This window comes from Triticum urartu, chromosome 3A (assembly GCF_056163025.1).
Source record: "Triticum urartu cultivar PI428250 chromosome 3A, HENAU_Tu73, whole genome shotgun sequence".
In the NCBI taxonomy this organism is placed as follows: Eukaryota; Viridiplantae; Streptophyta; class Magnoliopsida; order Poales; family Poaceae; genus Triticum; species Triticum urartu.
The window spans coordinates 23737316-23759150 of NC_141875.1; the positions used below are offsets into that span (position 1 = coordinate 23737316).

The window sequence follows — 21835 nt, forward strand, 5'->3', positions numbered from 1 at the left end:
TCGTAGAGGTGTAGAGATATACATTGGTTGTTTAAGTTAGTTCTATCTCTTGTAACCGAATATATTCTTCTCTATCCCTTGTATCCCAAGTTTGTAATCTGAACAACCTGTACGCATGTACCAGAGATAAGCGTTGGCTATATAAACACGAACCCCTCGCCCTCGGTAGGATACGATGTTTCCCTAAACTTTCCACATGGTATACAGAGCTATCCTCTTCCACTACATCTAGTTCTCGATCTCCACCACCAAGCCACCATGTCCTCCTCCTCGAGCATTCCTCAAGGCACCCTGACCGGCCAGATCACCGAGAAGCTCACGAGCACGAACTGCGTGCTCTAGCGTACCCAGATCACGCCGCAACTCCGAGGCACGGGGTTCTTCGGCTACGTCGATGGGTCCATGAAGGAACCTGCCTCGACCGTCATCACCAAGCTGGCAGATGGAAAGGAGGAGTCGTCGCCAAATCCCCTGCATTCAATCTGGATCAGGGAAGATCAGCAGGTATTAGGGTATCTGCTGAATAACTTGTCAAAGGAAGTGCTTGTCCAGGTTACGGCCATCACCAATGCGCACAATCTCTGGACGGCGCTCGCGCACATGTTCTCCTCGACCTCGATCTCCCGCATCAACAACATACACATAGCACTTGCTAATGCGCAGAAGGGGCAGCAGTCCGTGGCGACGTACTTTGCCCAGATGCGCTCGCTGGCGGAAGAGCTGGCGGCGGCGGGAAAGCCCCTGGAGGATGATAAACTGATCTCTCACATCCTTGCGGGGCTCGACATGGAGTACCAGCCGCTGGTCTCAGCGCTGGATGCTCGCACCATCCCGGTCACGCTCGATGAGCTCTTTGCTCAGATGAGCAACTTCGACCAGAGGGTGGCGCTCTACCGCGGCAATGACAACGGCTTCAAGTCTTCGGCCAACGGTGCTTCACGTGGCCGTGGAGGTGGTGGCTCCTCCCGCTACCGTGGCCCTCCGCGCAAGGGGCAAAACAGCAACAACAACCCTCGCGCCAATAACAACAACACCAGCAGCGGCAATGGCAGCGGCCGGCCCTCCTACAACAACACCAAGGGTCGCCGCAACAAAAACTCCTCTGCTAGGTCTCGCCCCGATGCTGACAAGTGTCAGATCTGCGGCAAGCTGGGGCACTACGCGAAGGACTGCTGGTACTATTTTGAGGATGACAATGACTCATCCCAAGACGAGAAAGTAGCCGGCGGTGCTGAAGGATCGTACGACATCGATACAAACTGGTATGTGGACAGTGGTGCTACCAACCACATTACGGGCAAACTGGAGAAAGTGACCATGAGGGAGAAGTACCGCGGCCCCGACCAAATCCATGCTGCCAATGGAGAAGGTATGAAAATCTGTCATATTGGTCACTCAACTGTTAAAACCCCTCACCGAAAACTTCATCTTAGAAAAATCTTGCATGTCCCTAAAGCCTCCATGAATCTTCCTTCTTTTCATGAAATCACCCTTGATAATCATGTGTTTCTTGAGTTTCACCCCTTCTTCTTTTTCATCAAGGCTTAGGTCACAAAGAAAATCCTATATCGAGGTAGATGCGTTCGAGGGTTGTATCCGTTGATTCCTGAACTTAGGAGGCTCAATAAGCAAGCATGTGGTGTCACCAAGCTCTCATCCTCTCGGTGGCACCATCATTTAGGGCATGCATCATTTTCTTTAGTTGAAAGATTGCTTAGGAAAAATAAGCTCCCATATGTTGGAGAGCACAATTGTGAAACAATTTGTGATTCTTGTCAAAAGGCTAAAGCCCATCAATTACCATATCCAATTTCTATGAGTGTTTCTACCAAACCTTTGCAACTCATTTTTTCTGATGTTTGGGGTCCTGCCCCCTCCTCTGTTGGTAGACATAGCTATTATGTGAGTTTCATTGATGACTTCAGCAAATATTCCTGGATCTATCTTCTTAAGAAAAGATCTGATGTGTTTCAAGTATTCCAAAATTTCCAAGCTTTAGTTGAGAGGAAATTTGATAGCAAAATACTTGCTGTCCAATCTGATTGGGGAGGGGAATATGAAAAGTTGAATTCCTTCTTCCAACAACTTGGTGTATCTCACCATGTTTCTTGCCCGCATGCCCATCAGCAAAATGGGTCAGTTGAGCGCAAGCACAGACACATTGTAGAAGTAGGGCTTTCTCTACTTGCACGTGCATCCATGCCACTTAAGTTTTGGGATGAAGCCTTTCTCACCGCCGTGCATCTCATCAATATATTACCTAGCAGAGTCATCAACTATGAAACTCCCACTGAGCGACTTCTCCACACCAAACCTGAGTACAAGTCACTTCGTGTCTTTGGATGTGCCTATTGGCCAAACCTCGGACCTTACAACAATAGAAAGCTCATGCTCCGCTCGACACAATGTGTATTTATTGGCTATAGTGCTCAACACAAAGGCATGAAATGCCTTGATGTTTCCACCGGCTGTGTCTACATCTCCAGGGATGTTTTGATGAAACTAAATTCCTCTTCGCCGATCTTCATCCCAATGCCGGAGCACTCCTTCGCCAAGAAATCCTCATATTGCCTTCACATCTCACCAGTGATGTCATAGGGGAAAACAGTTGCGGTGAACCAATATTAACTAATTCTCATAGCAGCATCCATGAGCTTTTTGGCACTACAAGTGAAAATACAAAAGAAATCGCTGCAGAAAATAAAGCAAATAATGCGGCGCCTGGGTCATATTTTATGTGTCTGCCGCCAGGGAGCAGATCTACCTCGGGATCGCTGCAGCAGCAGTCTGGCGGCGCATCTTCCGTGGGATCCGGACCGCAGGAGCGGGCCAACGCACCGGCTTTTGGTTCCGCGCCACCCGTCTGTGAAAGCGACCGCGCGGGCCACCCTGGCGACGACGCGCGAACGTCTCCCATTCGTCCTGCGCTCGATTCCGTCCCGGGCGAGTCCGCAACTGCCACGCGGTCCGTGGCTCGGTGGCCCACTGACGAAACCCGGTGCTACACCCGGCGCGCTGCACCAACCGTGTCTGACGCGCCTCCACCAGCCCGACCGGCCCAATCATTGCGCCAAGATGGCGTGTCAGCTGGGCCTGGCGCAGGATCCTCTACGTCGTCTTCGTCACCTCCGCCTCTGCGTTCGGTCATAGAAGATCCTCCAGCGCGCCGATCCGAGCCAGCCGTATCAGCCTCGGGATCCGCCGCTGCAGGGGTGCTCCTGGATCTTCTGTGGAGCCCTCTACACCACGGACAAGGCTACAAAAAGGGGTACTTAAGCCTGTAAATTACAAAACTATTACCAAATTTGGTTTGGCTTGTTCCACAGGTGAACCTGCTACGCTTCAAGAGGCACTGGGTGATGTGACGTGGAGAAAGGCCATGGAGGAAGAACACATAGCACTACAAAGAAACAAGACCTGGCATCTAGTTCCCCCACAACAAGGTAAAAACTTGATTGACTGCAAGTGGGTTTTCATAATCAAAAGAAAATTTGATGGAACTATTGATCGCTATAAAGCTAGGTTGGTTGCAAAAGGTTTTAAGCAAAGGTATGGTTTGGACTATGAAGATACCTTTAGTCCAGTAGTAAAAGCTGCCACCATTCGCCTCGTTTTGTCTGTTGTTGTTTCCAGGGAATGGAGTCTTAGACAACTGGATGTAAAGAATGCGTTTCTTCATGGTGTTCTGGAAGAGGATGTCTATATGAAACAACCTCCTGGGTTGAAAACAAAAAGTTCCCCTCACATGTGTGCAAACTTGACAAAGCTATATATGGTCTGAAGCAGGCCCCTAGAGCATGGTACTCACGTCTCAGTCACAAACTGCAAGCACTTGGGTTTATTCCCTCCAAGGCTGACACCTCACTGTTCATTTACTACAAGTCAAATACTTCCATGTTTTTTCTTATGTATGTTGATGATATTATTGTCACTAGTTCATCTAATGAAGCAGTGGCAGGACTGTTGAAGGATTTAGGTGCTGAGTTTGCTCTAAAAGATCTAGGAGACTTACACTTCTTCCTAGGTATTGAAGTACAGAAACATGGAGATGATCTTCATCTGTCGCAGGAAAAGTATGCAACGGATCTGGTAAAGAGGGTTGGTTTGCAAGGATGTAAACCGTCATCAACTCCTTTATCAAGCTCTGAAAAATTGTCTCTGACAGAAGGAAACCTCTTGGATCAAGAGGACAGTGCCAACTACAGAAGTTTGGTAGGTGCACTTTAGTACTTGACCCTTACAAGGCCAGATATATCCTTTGCTGTTAACAAAGTATGTCAGTTTCTTCATGCACCCACTACTGTTCATTGGACTACAGCTAAGCGCATTGTCAGATATGTTAAACATACTTTGGGTACTGGTCTTACTTTCAGCAAATCATCATCTATGCTTGTCACTGCTTTCTCAGACTCTGACTAGGCAGGCTGTGTAGATGACAGACGATCAACATGTGGCTTTGCTGTGTTCTTTGGGCCTAATCTCATATCATGGTGCGCAAAGAAACAAGCTACGGTATCAAGGTAAAGTATAGAGGCAGAATACAAAGCTTTTGCAAATGCTACAGCAGAAATTATCTGGGTTCAATCTTTGCTAAGGGAACTTGGCATTAAACGGACTCCAGCTCCATGCTTATGGTGTGACAACCTTGGTGCTACATACTTATCAGCTAACCCAGTTTTTCATGCCAGAACGAAGCACATTGAAATAGACTTTCATTTTGTCCGAGAAAGAGTTGCTAGCAAGCAACTGGACGTTCGGTTTATCCATTCTAGAGATCAAGTAGCTGATGGATTTACAAAGGCGTTGCCTACAAAAAGCTTTGAAGAATTCAAGCGTAATCTCAACTTATGTAAGTTGTGATTAAGAGGGAGTGTTAAACATGCTACATGCGTTAGGTTTAACCAGGTTGGACTCGTAGAGGTGTAGAGATATACATTGGTTGTTTAAGTTAGTTCTATCTCTTGTAACCGAATATATTCTTCTCTATCCCTTGTATCCCAAGTTTGTAATCTGAACAACATGTACGCATGTACCAGAGATAAGCGCTGGCTATATAAACACGAACCCGTCGCCCTCGGTAGGGTACGGCGTTTCCCTAAACTATCCACAAACCCTACCACACGAACCTGGGATCGTCTGCCATCCTACCTACCCGCCCAACCATGCCGGCAGGATCGTCCGTGGTATTTGTTTCCATAACTACCATCTCGCCTTTGATCCCAAAGTGTCATCCAGCTACCGGGTGCTTGGGATCCCATGGTTGTTTTCCGGCAAAAGAGACAATGAGTCTGAGTATGATCCCCTAGAGGAGCTATCCGAATGGCCTCCGTCTCCATATATCTTGCCTGTTTTCTCATCAAAGACGTGTTGTTGGGAGATGCGGTCGTTTTCTCGACACGGGGATGTGGCTGGCACGGTGGCAGAGACACGAGCACATTCCTCCGGTTACCACAAACTCCATTCTGTTGATATATACATAGTTTTTGTTTAGTTGTCATCCCACTAAAAATACTTTTAATAATTATATTAATTTCTAATAAGGTTTCCTGCAAACAATTTGATTTTGCAGAATATCTATGTCTGAAGATAGTTACACTGTTATTAAACCACCAACAGGTGTCCGAATGTACTACCCTTATCTGGGAAGATCAGAAAAGGGGGTGTGCTTAGCATCATTTGTTGAGAGTAGTAACATTCGCGTTTTTATCCTGAATGAATTTTGTGGTAGGACAGAGTGGATCTTGAAGCATGACTACGACCTTAAGCCCGTGAGAGCGTTTTGCCAGCAAGTTCATGGACCATGGATCTTAGAAGACATTAACTTTCATTTCTTTCCTCCAGAAGAGATCAATGAGAAACCAGTAGCTGAACAGAACTTTGAATGGGACTCCAACAATGACAATTTTGATGATAGCAGAGACGTGGTTGAAGCATCTCCTGGTGGATATTTTGACATTGAGATACTTGGATTTCACCCATACAAAGAGATTCTCTTTTTTAGTAGATCAGAGACTTGTAAAGAAAATGCCATGGCATTGCCTATCATTTGAATAGCTTTAAGGTAGAAAGCTTAGGTAGCATATACCCAAAGGATTATGATAGTTTCGACTCCGACCTTACTAATGAAAGTCAGGAGATTATATCTTTTCCATACACACCATGTTCTTGGATCGAACAGATCCCAATCTAGAAACTCATCCCAAACATGATTATATATACTATGTTTTTCTTTGGATCTTTTTCTATTTGTGAGTGCCATTATCATTATTTATTTATTACTACTAGTGATATATCTTGTTATCGGCTAGCTAGTTTCTCCATTTAAATCACACATGTGCGGATTATACGCAGCCTCCTCCTCCCCAATTAGGGTTTCTCTGCCTCCGATCGGTGGCGCCGTCGCCGGTCCACCTTGTCTCCAGCGGGCTTATGTTCATGGGAGCGTGGTGGATCCTTGCCTTTGCCGGCAGGAGGGCTCCGTTTTTAGATGTGTCTTTGAGATTTGTTTGGGTTTGTGTTCTATTCAGGAAGCCGAGACGGCTGCGGCTCCCTGAAGGTGGAATAAGGTTCTCCCCACCTAGCCTCCGTTTCGGTGGTGGGTCTAGTATCGTCGGTGGGCGTGTGGAGGTGTGTCTCCACCGGATCTGTCCTTGGTGGATTTGCTCGGATATGTTCGTCGTTCCTCTACCACTACTAGCAAAAGGCCTACTAGTGGCGCACCTGTTTTCACTACTAATGGCGCACTACAGGTGCGCCACTAGTACCACGCCATTAGTATTTTTTACTAAGGTGCGCCATTAGTATCTGGTATACTAATGGCGCATCACGCAGTGCGCCATTAGTATAGCCCACGGCGCGCCATTAGTATGCCTCCCAGGGGGCCATATTTACCCATGTGCTTTGGCATACTAATGGCGCACTGGTGGATGATGCGCCATTAGTGTGCTCTGGCTTACTAATGACGCATTATGTGGTGGTGCGCCACTAGTATGAATATTAGGCATTATTTTTTTTCTTTTCTGATATCACTAGTAGAAAACGGACCATTAGTACCGGTTTGTAAGGGCCTTTAGTGCCGGTTATGGAACCGGCACTAACGTTTCGGCACTAAAGCCCCCCCCTTTAGTACCGGGTTCAGCACGAACCGGTGCTAAAGGGGATCCACGTGGCACGAGCCAGCTCCGGGGGCCGGGAGCCCTTTAGTACCGGTTGGTAACACCAACCGGTACTAAATGCTTGTGGGTTTTTGTTTTATTTTGTATTTTTCAATTAAATTTGTGTTATCAATTTAATTTAGGATTGTTTTACGTTATAATGAGTTGTAGTCGTCATCATCATCATCATCATCATCATCATCGCATATTAATAAATAAATAACTCTAGCTAGCTAAAAATCATCATAGTCGTCTAATTACCACTATTTAATCATCATAGTCATTACCGCTAGCTATCTAATCATCATCAACGCTGGCTAGCTTAAAGAGGAAACATTCACTTTGTAACAGAAGCAAAGATATCATCAAGTTCAACATAATCATCACCAACATCGAAGTTCAGGACACGGACATGAGACAAGTACTAATTAAGAGCATGAACTAGTAGCTACTGATCCTGCTGCTCCCTCTCAGGTAGAATAACATAGAACATGTATAGCTCTCCTGATTCATCATACTGGAGCATGCAGATGAATCTGTCTTCTAATCTTGGGTTGCGCTTCTCCTTGCTGCTCCCTAGTACTTCTCTGCGATCGTTAACAATTTTGCTCCAATCTTTCACTATTAAGCATTCTTCGCTTTCAGAAATCCTGAATGCACTCATGTGCAATGTAGGAAATCTTTGTCGTAAGCTAACCATTGACATGCGACCTTTTGTCTCGATCCACTGAGGCACAACTGTCATCGGAAGTCCCTGTTGAAGAACATCGTATAGTAATTAATATACTAAGCAATGAAAGTTTAGCTTCAAAAATAATGTATGCAAAAGATGCACTAATTAAGGACAAATATTTAAAATCTTACCATCTTTCGATTATAGATGTGACCGTAGTTCAATACGATCACCATTGGTTGCACGTTTTGAGTACTAACATTTCTAAGTTTAGGAAAAAAATTGTCTTGACAGTATTAAGATCCTCAAGCCATGAAACATAATGACTTATCTCCTCGCAGTTTAGTTGAGCCCCGGGGCAGTAGTAGGTCCTGTCTACCAAGCGCCAGACATGTTTGCTTGAACCGAAATAAGCTGACAATACAAATTAGTTGTCAACTATTTTTGAATAAACTGTATCAAAGACATAAACACATATGCATGCATGGTTGAGAAAAACTCACCAAATGGTAGAACTGGAGGCGTTTGCACATCGACCCAGATGTCTATATTACCTTCAATATCATCTTCCGGACGAATATCAAAGGTGATAACCATATCAGGCTCAAATGCATAAGCCTTGCATAGTGCTTGCCAAGTTTTGCATTCAAAATGGGTGTATGTGTCTCCATTATATAATTTGACGTTGAAAATATACCCATGCTCCGTCTTCAAGTAAACTCTCTTTACCTCCATATCATCTATAGCACTAAAACCTATCTTATCCAAGACAAAAATTCTTGCATGGCAGGGGATGCGCTAGTAGAATAGTGAAAATTTAAAATTATAAGTTGAAGCAAATGAAGCATAAGTTTTGCATTCAAATAATAATTGACAAAGTGACTTACTGTATCAACTTCGAATGTCTCATCCAGCTTGATGCTGAAGCGCCTACCATCAACAAGGAAATTTTGGTCACACAGGCCGCGCTGGTCTTCACAGTGTTCGCACATAATGAAATCTTTTTCGTCGTCAGATGACATTTCCTATGTTCATATAGGTGAAACATTAAACACCTATATCTAGCCAAATATATATTCATCTAACATTTGACATTAATATATCTAACTATATATTCAATTGACATTACTATATATTTAACTTTTCTATCTAATTCATCTAACATTCGACATTAATCTAACATTTATATAAACTCAAAATATATATAAAAAATTAAATAAACAGAAAAACTCATTAACAAATAATATTTTAATTAGATCATCAAATCTCAGATACCTAAATTTTTCTTACTAAAAATAAACTAGTTATATTAATTATTGAACTAGTTCAAACCTCATATACCTAAATTTTCTTACTAAAAATAAACTAGTTATATTAATTATTCAACTAGTTCAAATCTCATATACCTAAATTTTCTTACTAAAAATAAACTAGTTATATTAATTATTGAACTAGTTCAAATCTCATATACCTAAATTTTCTTACTAAAAATAAACTAGTTATATTAATTATTCAACTAGTTCAAATCTCATATACCTAAATTTTCTTACTAAAAATAAACTAGTTATATTAATTATTGAACTAGTTCAAATCTCATATACCTAAATTTTCTTACTAAAAATAAACTAGTTATATTAATTATTGAACTAGTTCAAATCTCATATACCTAAATTTTCTTACTAAAAATAAACTAGTTATATTAATTATTGAACTAGTTCAAATCTCATATACCTAAATTTTCTTACTAAAAATAAACTAGTTATATTAATTATTCAACTAGTTCTAATCTCTAGTTCGACAATTTTTCTATCTAGCTAGCTAATTCATCTAACATTCGACATTAATCTAACATTCGATCATCTAATTAACTTTTCTAAAAAACAAAAAATAAGTAAATAAATGTGTGTGTGTGTATGTGTGTGTATACGTATATGTGTGTACGTATGTGTGTATGTGTGTGTATGCGTGTGTGGTATATGTGTGTGTGTGCGTCCCCGTACGCCGCCGCCCCGTACGTACGAGCGGGGGCGCCGGCGTACGGGGCGGGGGCGCCGGCGTTCGGGGCGGCGGCGGGGACGGACGGCGGCGCGCGGCGGCCGGGTACGCGCGAGGAGAGAGCGAGATACGTACGGACGGCGGCGCGGGACGACGACGGGACCGCGGCGCGGGACGACAACGGACGGCGGCGCGTGGCGTTCGGGGCGGCGGCGGGGACGACGACGACGGGCGACGGGCGGCGACGACGGGAGCGGCGCGCGAGAGGTTGACAAAAAAAGTGGGGAGATGTAACTGAAATTTCGTAAGTGCTGTATATATAGGGTGAGCCTTTAGTACCGGTTGGAGCCACCAACCGGTACTAAAGGCCTACTCTGGCCAGGCAAAGAGGCGGGAAGAGCAGGCCTTTAGTACCGGTTGGTGGTTCCAACCGGTACTAAAGGGTGGTCTTTAGTACCGGTTGGAGCCACCAACCGGTACTAAAGGCCTTGCGCTGCCATCCCAAAGTTTAGTCCCACCTCGCCCGGCGAAGGGCAGCCGCATTGGTTTATAAACCCAGCCGCGGCTACCTCTTCGAACTCCTCTATATAGCAGGAATCTAGGCCTAATTAATTAGGGCGCGCTGCCCTGTGAGTCTGCTGGCCCTTCTGGGCCTACATTTGCTGCACACCCTAGGTCTGGCAGGCCCACTGGGCAGCGCGCCAACAAATTTTTTATATAGTTTTTTCTTTTCTGCATTACTTATTTTCTTCTATTTATTTTTGAGTAGTTTTTTATATAGTTTTTTCTTTTCTGCATTATTTATTTTCTTCTATTTATTTTTGAGTAATTTTTTTGTATAGTTTTTTTATTTTCTGCATTATTTATTTTCTTCTATTTATTTTCTTCTAGAAATTGAATGCTGCATACTGAACAATTAGGTAAATGACCGAAAAACAACAAATGATGTCAGAACATGTTGGAAATTGATGACATCGCTTTAAATGCTGGATACTGAACACAAAAGAAGTCCGGAATTCAAATAAGTTTAAAAAACATTGAAGTGGCCATGTAATAGATGAGTTCTCGTCCGAAACCCTGATACTCGGAAAGAGTATGTCCAGTTTGTACACGAAGTGCGTCCAGTTTTTGCCGTGACCCTCTCTACTCTTTCGCGCATGCTATGCGGGTGATATGATGATACCATGCCAAGTTTGAACATTTTCAGGATTCATTTTGTAGTGATTTTCAATTTCACGGTCATTTAGCTCTCTAAACAATTAGGTAAATGACCGAAAAACAACAAATGATGTCAGAACATATTGGAAATTGATGACGTCGCTTTAAATGCTGCATACTCACGGCTTATAAACCGCTCATACTGCCTCTCTCTTGGCGAAGATCACAAGATAGTTTGGTTAAATTGCATTACTTGTAAGTTCAGTTAACATGGATGCTTATGATGCAAGAGCAACAGCAAAAGTGAAAATTTGGCACAAATAGGTAGTTGTGTAACTAAAATAGGTAGGAGGAGAGATAGCTCTTATGTCACAAAAAAGAAGTTGTATCAAACCTTTTATGTCGGATCTAGAACAAACCAATCGGTATCGCCATCATACAGCCCAACCGTGGCTCGTGATGCATATATATGCATATCAAATGCAGGGTTGGACGTATGATGGCGAATCCGAATGATTTGTATTCAGTCGATGAACTGGTAGATGTATGCAGTCGATGAACTGGTAGATGTATGTAGTCGATGAACTGAAAGACTTATGCAGGGAAGGCGAGAGGTGGGCTATATATAGGGTCGTCTGGCTCACAAAGTGATTGTGGTAGTTTCGATCCAACGACTCACATGAGCTAGGAAGAAACACACCCTTGATCCAACGACTCGCAAGAGCTAGAAAGAAACACACGATCCGTGTGATTCTTCCTGATTGGTGGGATGCACATTAGTACCCACTCTGGGCTTCGGTGAAAGTTGTAGAGGGGCTAGGGTTTCGCCATAGAGGGGCTCCGGAGCATCGGGATGGCACGAAAAGCTAGGAGTTGGCATACCATGTGTTTAAAAGTGCTCTTAGGGTGGTACATGCCAAATATTCACTCACTCCTTGTGTAGGGTCTTCACCGGCATCGATTCCTCACTCCGAGTCTAAGTACTTATAGGCTGAAAGTACCATAACCGACGAACATGAGGGAATCTTGTGTAGAGGTGGTTCATGCCATTGTTTTGGGACTTCCTAGGGACCACCCTAACAAAACCAAGCAAAGAGTTGCACATTAGTACCCACTCCGGACTCCGAAACCCTGATACTCGGAAAGAGTTTGTCCAGTTTGTACACGAAGTGCGTCCAGTTTTTGCCGTGACCCTCTCTACTCTTTCACGCATGCTATGCGGGTGATATGATGATACCATGCCAAGTTTCAACATTTTCAGGATTCATTTTGTAGTGATTTTCAATTTCACGGTCATTTAGCTCTCTAAACAATTAGGTAAATGACCGAAAAACAACAAATGATGTCAGAACATGTTGGAAATTGATGACGTCGCTTTAAATGTTGCATACTGAACACAAAAGAAGTCCGGAGTTTAAATAAGTTATTAAAAATAAAAAAGAGGTGCAATGCTGGTTAATTTGCTTCAAGCCATTCGGAATAGTGTAGACTGCACTGCACATAGCTCAGTGCAATCTATGCTATTCCGCAAGGCTTGAAGCTAATCAACATGTAGGTGAGCATTGCAACTCTTCGTCATTGTCTGTGCACTCACGGCTTATAAACCGCTCATACTGCCTCTCTCTTGGTGAGGTGGGACTAAAAACAGCTTGCCATAACCTCATTAGTACCGGTTCGTGGTACGAACCGGCACTAAATGGTGATGGTGGGGCCATAGCCTGACCGCAGGCTGACACAGCCTCTTTAGTACCGGTTCGTGGCATGAACCGGTACTAAAGATTCGCCACGAACCGGTACTATTGATCGCCGCCACGAACCGGCACTAATGTACACATTAGTGCTGGCTCTAATTCAAACCGGCACTAATGTGCTTCACGTTTGACCCTTTTTCTACTAGTGTATTTTCACAGGTTACAAAATATATTATTAGACATAATTTAGACAACACCACACAGCAACAGCAGATTCATCGAATACAATAGAAGATTAGTCTCCGAATACAATTCATCATATTAGTCTCCGAATTCAAAAGACCGAATAAAGATAGAACATTACAAGTCTCGAGACCGCGAGTAGCGAGTTTGTCGGAAGTAATACTAATCCTAACAAGTCCTACTAATCATCATCATACAACTTCTACTCGTTATTAATAACAAGTCATACAATCATCATCTTGATAGTCATCGAACCAACCCTACTTAATTGTTCTTAGCACATGATCATCAGTATTAGGCAGGACCTAAATACCCTATTTAAGGTAAAATAGCATAAAACAATATAGACCCTGACTCTCCATTATGGAGAATGGAGATCATCATGTCTCCAATTCTTGTGCTTCGCTTTGTTTTGCTTCCAAGAACCTCCTTACGATTGTCCATACATTTTTTCCATCCTTTGATTTTCATGTCTCCACTTGTTTTAGAAATCTTGTATGGACAGTTGAAATTCGTAGGATGACCTGGCTGTATGTTCAGAACATTAAGGCTACCTTTCTGATACATCAAATGAGGCACACAATTCTCTGAGATTATCTGTTGAAAAACATAGTAATAACTTCATAGTTAGCAATGATGTACTAGTTTTAGAAGTATGCAAAAGATGCACGGATGTCGTAATAGTAAAAAATCTTACCAGGGTATCTCCATGGTAGTTACCGTAGTTGAACACATGCACTAGTGGCACGTATTGACCATAATGTTGAGGAGTTTGATTGTAGATATTGTAATTCTCAACGTCAGTACAAAATCCGACCAGATGATTTTTCTCCTTGTAAGTTGTTAATTCGGAACATGGGTTTTGTCTACCATCTCCCGCACATTCTTTGAACAATGAAAATAAGCTGTCAACTATTTTGAAATAAACAATATAAATTAGCTAATAACTATGTTTGAGAAACTCACATAGTGGTAGAATTGGAGGCGTATCAACAAGGACCCAAATGTACATATTGTCTTGCTCGATTTTAGGATCACCAAGATCCATGGTGACAAGCATACCCTCATCAAAACCATACATCTTGCAAAATGCTTCCCAATTTTTGCAACCAAAATGGGTTACGCTCCCAGAATTATACAGATTTACTTCAAAATCCACATCGTGATGAGTCCTTAGGTGAATTTTCTTTGTTTGAGAAATTTCATGGTTTTCAAAATCCATCCTCTCTAAGACATAGCGTCTTGCATGGCATGGGATAAGCTATACTCGAATTGTAAAAGATGAAAATTACACATTGAAATAGTTGAAGTCATGCTTAATTATGAAAAAACAATTGTCGTCGTTGCGTACCGTTTCAACTTCGAAGGTCTCCTCGAGCTTAATGCTGAAGCGCCAATCATCGTCCAGGTGAGGCCTGTCGCACAGACCTCGATCATCGTGGCACCAGTCGCACTCCCCCGGGAGACTTTCATCGTCCGATGATGAAATTTCCTACGTTCATAATTCAAAACTACATCATCTCTGTTGGGTCCAATAAGATAATCCACAGTGTAGTGAAGTGAAGTGGTAATTTTGAGAGCAAATGGTTAGGATGGGTGGTTCCTCTTCCAGATTAGGGTTTATCGATGACGAGCAACTGACATTAGTAATAACTATGAGTTGGTATCACACTTCTATATGTATAACAGAAGAGGCAGTTGATCCTACTTAATTAAGTACTAAGATACCCCGGCCCATGCATTTGTCGCAAGTACCCCATATGTCCTATTTTTAGCAAAGTCATGCTAAAATTCACGAAAAATTTCAGCATGACCTTTGCTAAAACTAGGACATATGGAGTACCTGGATTTGCCGGAACGGAAGTTAATCGACATTCCGGCAAACTCAAGGGCCTCTCGGGGTACCTGCAAAATCATCACGACACAATGGTCGGAGACAAAACCCAGCAAACTAGCACCACATGTGAGCAGTGGGAAAGGCAAACAAGTCAGAGAAGACGCTGGCCAGCCAGCCAGCACAGTAACATGTAAGAGCCAAAATGAACAGTCCATAAAATCCCAACCACAATCTCTAATGGTTGATTTGCATCATATGTATTGTTAATCAAGCTAGCATATTACAGATAGACAGAGAAGCAATTACAGACAAGCTTTGATCATCATATTGGTTGGTGATGACTCATCAAGCTAGCATATTAATCTCTGAACATATGTATTGATCATCAGAGGAAACAAGATTTAAGAAACTGGTGATGACTCATCAAGCTAGCAAGCTGGCTAGTATTGTTAATTAGCCAGTGTTGTTAATTACTCTAGTTAGTTAGGGAGGGAGGGGGCTAATTATAAACAGTAGCAGATGCACATTTTTTTTCTTTCAAAGCACACCTCTTTGTTTCAGCTATCTATATATCTTGTTCTATGCTGCATTTTTAATTCGTGATGTTAACAAGAGTGTTTGTCAAAAGGAAAAACAAAGTTCATGGCAGTGTAGCTAGCTTCTCATGCATCCCTCTTATTAACTAGTTCCTTTCCCTAATCTTTCTAATTCTCGTAGTTCACAAACTTCACAAGTTGACATATCACATAAAGATGTTTCTATACAATAGTAGAATTGGTAAACAGAGAGAAGAAGAGAGAGTTCATATTACCAACGTCCTGTTCAGCAGCGGAGGGAGTCGACCGTCGGTCGTCCTGTCTTGAGTGTGGAGAGGATGGAGGCAACCGGAGGAACGGCTGGAGTAGCTGAAATTTACCTGATATGTTCCATGAATGTGGAAGAACTATGAGGAAAGAACTTGAAAAAAAAGAATATATATTATAGAATATTAGTATCTTATAGAATATACTCATGAAGTTTCTGAGATCAGAACTTGTTTAGAGATTATCAGTAAAAATGTTCAGAGTTCTACAACGGGCATGGCACTCAACTACAGTGTGAAGAGCATTGTAATCATCTGGAGCAAAAAGGCGAGGAAATGACAGGACATTTCATATCTAGAAACAAAATGTGTGGTTTCTGTAAACATAATAGGATTAGAAAATGCTACATGATGGTTTGTTCAGAAGAGGAATAATCGCAGGATGTAGCATGTATCATGGGGTCAAAACCTGGGACTCCCTATTGTATTTTGATTTTGATTATTAATTTTTCTATGAGCACATGAATCACAATCTGTGAGCACATGATTGATGAAATTCACTTTATAATTTATTTTTTCAAGAAAGGGCTGATAGACTAGTAAACTACAAAGCTCCAATTCTACTAAGGATATAGTGGGGATCGAGCAGAGAGGGAGAGGGCAAGGAGGGAGGAGCAGAGAGGGGGGCGGGGGCTTACGGGCGGAGGAGGACGGGCGGAGGAGCAGGGGGGCTTACGGGCGGCGTCGGGACGGTTGCGGGTCGGCGGCGGTCGTTGTCTTGCACCCCGTGCGGTCGTCGGCGGCGGGATGGTTGGGGGCCGCGGCGGCTTGCTGTCCGGTGGGCGACGGAGGAGCTGCAGTGGTGGGGGGCGCGGGGGCGCGGGGCGGCGGCGCACGTAGGGGGCGGCGTCGTGGGTCGTCGGGGCAACGGCGCGCAGGGGCTGAGAGATGTGAGATGGGATCGGCCGGGGATTGGGGCCGAGATTTTAGTCGGGGGAGGTATAGCAATGGCGCACCACCTAGCGGTGCGCCATAAGTAAGTTTTTTTAGATAGCAATGGCGCATCCCCCCAGCGGTGCGCCATAAATAACTTTTTTTAGCATACCAATGGTGCACCAGCCAGCGGTGCGCCATAAGTAATTTTTTTATTATTATTTTTTGTTGCATTCATTAAAATTTGTTATTTGAAAATATCATCCAATTTGTTATTTGAAAATATAATCAAATTTGTTTTTTTTTGGATTTTTAGTTGCATTCGTTTGTGACGGTGGAGCGGGGGAGGGTGCAGGGGGTCGTCGGCGGCGGTGGAGCGGGGGAGGGTGCGGGGTGTCGGCGGCGGCGGTGGAGCGGGCCGGGGGAGGGTGCGGTGGGTTGTCGTCGGCGGTGGAGCGGGGGAGGGTGCGGTGGGTCGGCGGCGGCGGTGGAGCGGGGGAGGGTGCGGTGGGTCGTCGGCGGCGGTGGAGCGGGGGAGGGTGCGGGGGGTCGTCGGCGGCGGTGGAGCGGGGGAGGGTGCGGGGGGTGCTCGGCGGCGAGGGGGATCCGGCGAGGGGGGATATCGATCGAGATGGAGGGGGATCGTGATCGAGTGTCCTCATGAATATTCAATATTTTTTCATATTGAATATGAAAAAATATCATCAAATTTGAAAAAATATACATGAATTCAAAAAGTGCCCATGAATTAAATTTAAAAATATTTATGAGTTCAAAAAATAAAAATGATAATAGTTTTGCAAAAAAAATAATAGTGACGCATTGTGTGGTAGGTGCACCATTAGTATTTCTGAAAAAATTTAAAAAAATGTTAGTAGTGGCGCACCAGCTCATGGGGCGCCATTACTATTTAGTAGTGGCGCACCACGTTTCTGGTGCGCCATTAGTGGTCAAGCCCTTTTTCTAGTAGTGTACGTTCGTGTGTTTTCAGGTTGGATCTTTTCGACATACGCTACTCTTCATCGACGGTGGTTGTTGTTCTGCTGTGTTGGTCCTATGAGGCCTTACAACGACGACTTCTCAGCTGTTTACTACAATAAGTTTTGCCTGGATCTGGTGAGGAAGGGCGATGACGACGGCACCTTCAACTCGCTTCAGTGCTTGTAGTCGTCACTAGGTTGTCTACGGATCCGAATGTAATTTTTATTATTTATGATGTTCATTGTACTCGCATGATTGAAAATGAATAAATCGGATGTTTTCCAAAAAAATAATCACACATCTGCGTTTGAACCTCAACTAATCTAGATTTTCTTGCTGGCTAGATCTTTCTTTTCTATACTAACGCGGGGAGTGGGGCGGGGATAAAAAGGGTGACTTGACGATCAATACAAAATTCAGAGGCAGGTGCAAGAGAGGCTCAGAAATACAATAGAAGATAGATCCTCTTTTTTTCTGATATATCTCACGTAGTCCTGTAAGAAGGATGGTTTCCATGAAGCTACATGTACAGCTTTACTTGCCGCCTCTGCATCTGCATTTCGATTTGCAGGTTCACGTTGCAATTCAAAGATCTCACGAAAATATAGAACACACTAGTAACAGATTATAACTAGGATTAACATCATTCAAAATCTTAACAGAACAACAAATATTCATTTTTTGCAGGTTATCTTCCGAGCCACTGCGTTTATCCGTATGTGGTCGCTACTCACTCCGACAGAGGAGATGGTAGCACGGGCTATTTTCAACCGGTTTGAATGACGGTCATGTAATAGGATAGGCAATTAATTTTCCTATTTTTCTTATGCCAGCCGGTTGTGGCTTTATGTTTGCTTATTTCTTATGCTCTCTGTGAGTCTTTTTTCCTTTTATTGAGACTATAAGACCTTTGTTGAACCTTTTTGCTTATTAATTGAGGTGGTCGTATGCATCGTTCTGATGCAGAGGCCGGGGAGATCTCCTTTTCAAAAAAACATCATTCAAAATCTCACGAACATAAACAGTACTCAGTATATACCATCAAAGATAAGGAGTTGGAGAATATCAGCCTGAACATGACATCGGACAGATATATTTTTCAAACAAGGGAAGAGAGACCTCCGCCCTGGCGATAAAGTGTCCAATTCAGGCAAAATCACCAGGACTACTTAAGGCTCACTTATGAGGACACTACCTCGGCCAGATTCTGGGCTCAGCGCTTCCTTTTCTTTGTTGCCCACTTTTCCAGGGCGTACTGGATGCCTTCTTTTACCGTCGCACGCCGATCTGCCTTGTAGTTCCACAACACAGGTACACCATAGATTTCTCGACCTTGTTCTTCCGCACAAGGCTTGTAATTGTAGACTTCATCCAGCGCCTTTGTTACCAAGGCGTACATTTCTTCGCCGTGCTCTTCCTTTAGTTGCCGGAGCTTCTCATTGTCCTTGGAGATAATTTCCTGCACCAAAGCTCACGCGCCGTTAGACAAGATGACACAACTATCTATGGAATGCTGGCAGTGATCAGACACAACATTTTGAATCAAAAATTTGTTACGAACATTATAATGAACTTAATATACACATACTTAATTACTTCTTGTATCACCACACCAGTGGAAAAATAAAGTCAGAATATTGTGAATATTCTGCATGAACAATTTAAATCACCATGATCTTTTAGTTTTTGGACCTTCCCATCATCCTAAGAAATAATCCTCTTTTATTCTGGACAGAAGACAGATTATCATATTTTTTTGGATGAATGTTTGCAGGTTTTCAATCTGTAGCATCGATTAAGTTCAAGATGTTCCTCAATTTAACCTTAAATATAAAAGAGAAGCAAAACCATCCTAATGGGTGCTACAGAAAAAACATGAATTTCTTGCCATTTATATATGTACATAACATAAATATTCAGATATTTTGATCAAATTTTATGGTTTATCATCTCATAGCATTTCCTACAACCTTGAAAAAATCGATACTTCTTTAAAGGTCCAAAATACAAAACCACTTTTCAGAACAGGTATATATTTCATTTTGAAAGGTTTTGAAAAGTCCAGGATTTGATATAGGCACCTTCATAGATCATGGTTCAAGTCGGACAGAGCACAATAATTCAAGGCTAAAATGAACCTTTTCTTCGGTTTTATATAACTATACTAGTGAAAATATAAGGTTGTGATGTTGAGTATTGCAAGTATTCTTCCTAGCAAAAATTTATTGATGTAGTTTTCACATTTTAAATCGGAATAACTTTGTCGCTGTATGCATCACTCAGATGCAGAGGCCAGGGGTACATCATGCTTTTCTAAAAAAAACGGAATAACTTTGTTTCTGTTAATGGTTGAAGTGAAAGGTGTTTGACAAAACACTGAACGATTCATGAATTTTTGGGTGTCAAGAAAAATTGGCAACCACGAAGTGTTCAGAACAACTACAAGTCCACCCTGAAATTGATAACTTGAGATTAAAAGTTCTGTTAGAGGAAAGAAAGTGTGTACCGTGCTATTCCCATGAAACATGGCAGACCAATTTTCAATCTGAGTTTCCCACTTGGAGTAAAGAATGGCAGCTGTAAATTCTGCATCGTCTTCTGGTAACTGTTTCTTACAAGCATTTAAGAATGCTTTTTCTTCAAGTTTGCCAATTCTTTTGATGCCTATATTTCCTCGACCATTTGTAAGGTCCTGGAAGCCCTGCCATACAAGCAACAAATCAGAAGGATAATGCTGTTCAGAAGTTACACAAAAGCAATAGGTCATCATCGACCGCATGACGTTACACAGTACTGGACAAGAACTAAGATAATTTACGTAGCTTACATCTATTAGCCTCTTCCTAGCAGGTCGCAACTCATTAGTATGTGCTGTTTGCTTGGCAATCAGACCCTGATGGACTGATTCCCAATATTCTTTTTCCTCATACTTCTCTTCTAGCTTCTCGCGGAGTTCACCAATTCTCTTCTTCTTCGAAACTTCCTCACCTGGCATAATCTCCGTTACTTCCAATTCACCCTGTAGCTGTTTCAGTTCTATTTCAAGAGCCTGCTTGTCAAGAATTAGTTGCCGTATCTCAAGATCCTTATCTAGAGCAAGTTTTGTCTCCCTCTGCATTTTACACACAATAAATAAGACACTTGTATAGATTATTATACAGTCAGATGTGAGAAACAATTACAAAGACCCAAACCTGCTGTTCTTCAACAAGCTTAAGCAAAGTTTCACTTGCCCTCACTTTCTCCATCAAAGCACGCTTTGTTTGAAAACAGACCAAAGTTAGTTATGTGTACAACACAGTACACTAAATGGTAATTACCTAGCAACAATGCACTTTTTTCACTAGCAATATGGCCTCCCTACAAACTACAACGGTAAAAACAAATTCATATTGCTAAACATGCTGCATCTAATAATTTTATAACGTAATAGTATATGCAATGTTGTTATGCAGAAGAACATGGAAACAAACAATCATCTTCTATCGCTCCCTAGAGAAACTCAATATACAAGAAACAAGATGTCACACACCTCTTCCTTCTCTTGCTCGAGGGTGATTCTGTTAGACTCGTCTATAGCAGCTAGCTCATCAAGCTGTATTTTGTGAATTTCTGGTACAAATGAAATAAGTGTTAACAAACCATACGATCCAAGTATGCCAAGACAGAATTGCAGATGCGATGATAATTACAGAGTTCAAATAAAATAGACAAAGATTGACACAGACCTTCAGTGTGAGACTGGATGAGCTTCTTCATATCCTCCTCTGCCTTACCAAGCAATTGAGTCGTTTGATTGTACTCGTACTCAAGCTCTTGCACATTCCTATCCATTGCCTCAACCCGTTTGTCTAGACTTTCTTCAAGTCTGCCAGTTTTACGGGCTTCTTCATTCTTAAGATCAACAATGGTTTTTAGATCACTGTACTTACGCAACCAGGAACCAATAGGCGTGTACGATCTGTAATCATCCACTCTTGCAACCCAACCAAACATCTCCGGCCCATGGTACTGCTGCCCCTTCCAGTGCCTTTTGCCGCATCCTCGTGCCTCAAAGTGATTTTCAAAGTCCATTGCATTTTTGAAACCACTCCAGTCTTTTGTGAACTCCACAATGGCACTCCTAGTATGGCCGTTGTGTTTGTCCCACAAAGGAATAACCTTTCGTGCGCAAAATTGCGAGAGCTGATCCCTCAAGTGGTTTCCTTGTTCTCCGACGCGGCGCCCATTCTTCCATTCGGTAGGCACGTTAACAAGAACACCCTTCCATGGCCAAGCGAACTGCTCATCGTCTTTGCATTCATGAGGTTGATCATGCTCCATAGCCATTTCCGGAGACTGGCTCAGAGCCACTAATTTTGCGGTCTC

The 21835-nt window shown here is 42.8% G+C and overlaps 2 protein-coding genes and 2 pseudogenes across 2 annotated transcripts; 2 read left to right on the forward strand and 2 right to left on the reverse strand.

Annotated features, from left to right (window-relative positions):
- The first annotated feature begins 402 nt into the window (after positions 1 to 402).
- On the forward strand, positions 403 to 6190 carry LOC147978033 (uncharacterized; annotated as a pseudogene).
- LOC125532173 (small nucleolar RNA Z247) lies at positions 739 to 877 on the forward strand (annotated as a pseudogene).
- A 12364-nt stretch (positions 6191 to 18554) lies between the features above and the next one.
- LOC125529925 (factor of DNA methylation 1-like) lies at positions 18555 to 20720 on the reverse strand. The gene is made up of 4 exons (XM_087516501.1): positions 20662 to 20720; positions 20295 to 20579; positions 19974 to 20168; positions 18555 to 18926 (listed from the first exon to the last, which is right to left on the reverse strand). Exons 1-4 carry the CDS (start codon positions 20713 to 20715, stop codon positions 18681 to 18683), a joined length of 780 nt encoding a protein of 259 aa, XP_087372627.1. The 5' UTR covers positions 20716 to 20720; the 3' UTR covers positions 18555 to 18680.
- A 249-nt stretch (positions 20721 to 20969) lies between these two features.
- Positions 20970 to 21835, reverse strand: LOC147978034 (factor of DNA methylation 4-like). Its single transcript, XM_087514624.1, has 2 exons — positions 21196 to 21835; positions 20970 to 21079 (listed from the first exon to the last, which is right to left on the reverse strand). Exons 1-2 carry the CDS (start codon positions 21794 to 21796, stop codon positions 20970 to 20972), a joined length of 711 nt encoding a protein of 236 aa, XP_087370750.1. The 5' UTR covers positions 21797 to 21835.

Bases quoted from the DNA above. Each gene is read 5' to 3' on its own strand.
- LOC125529925 (XM_087516501.1), bottom strand. From the start codon at position 20,715: ATGGAGAAAGTGAGGGCAAGTGAAACTTTGCTTAAGCTTGTTGAAGAA. The intron at 20,580-20,661 runs GTTTGGGTCTTT...TGTAAAATGCAG, and splicing joins AGCTTGTTGAAGAACAGCAG to AGGGAGACAAAACTTGCTCT. The intron at 20,169-20,294 runs GTAAGCTACGTA...CTTGTATGGCAG, and splicing joins CTAGGAAGAGGCTAATAGAT to GGCTTCCAGGACCTTACAAA.
- LOC147978034 (XM_087514624.1), bottom strand. From the start codon at position 21,796: ATGGCTATGGAGCATGATCAACCTCATGAATGCAAAGACGATGAGCAG. The intron at 21,080-21,195 runs GTCTGTGTCAAT...CATTTGTACCAG, and splicing joins CATCCAGTCTCACACTGAAG to AAATTCACAAAATACAGCTT.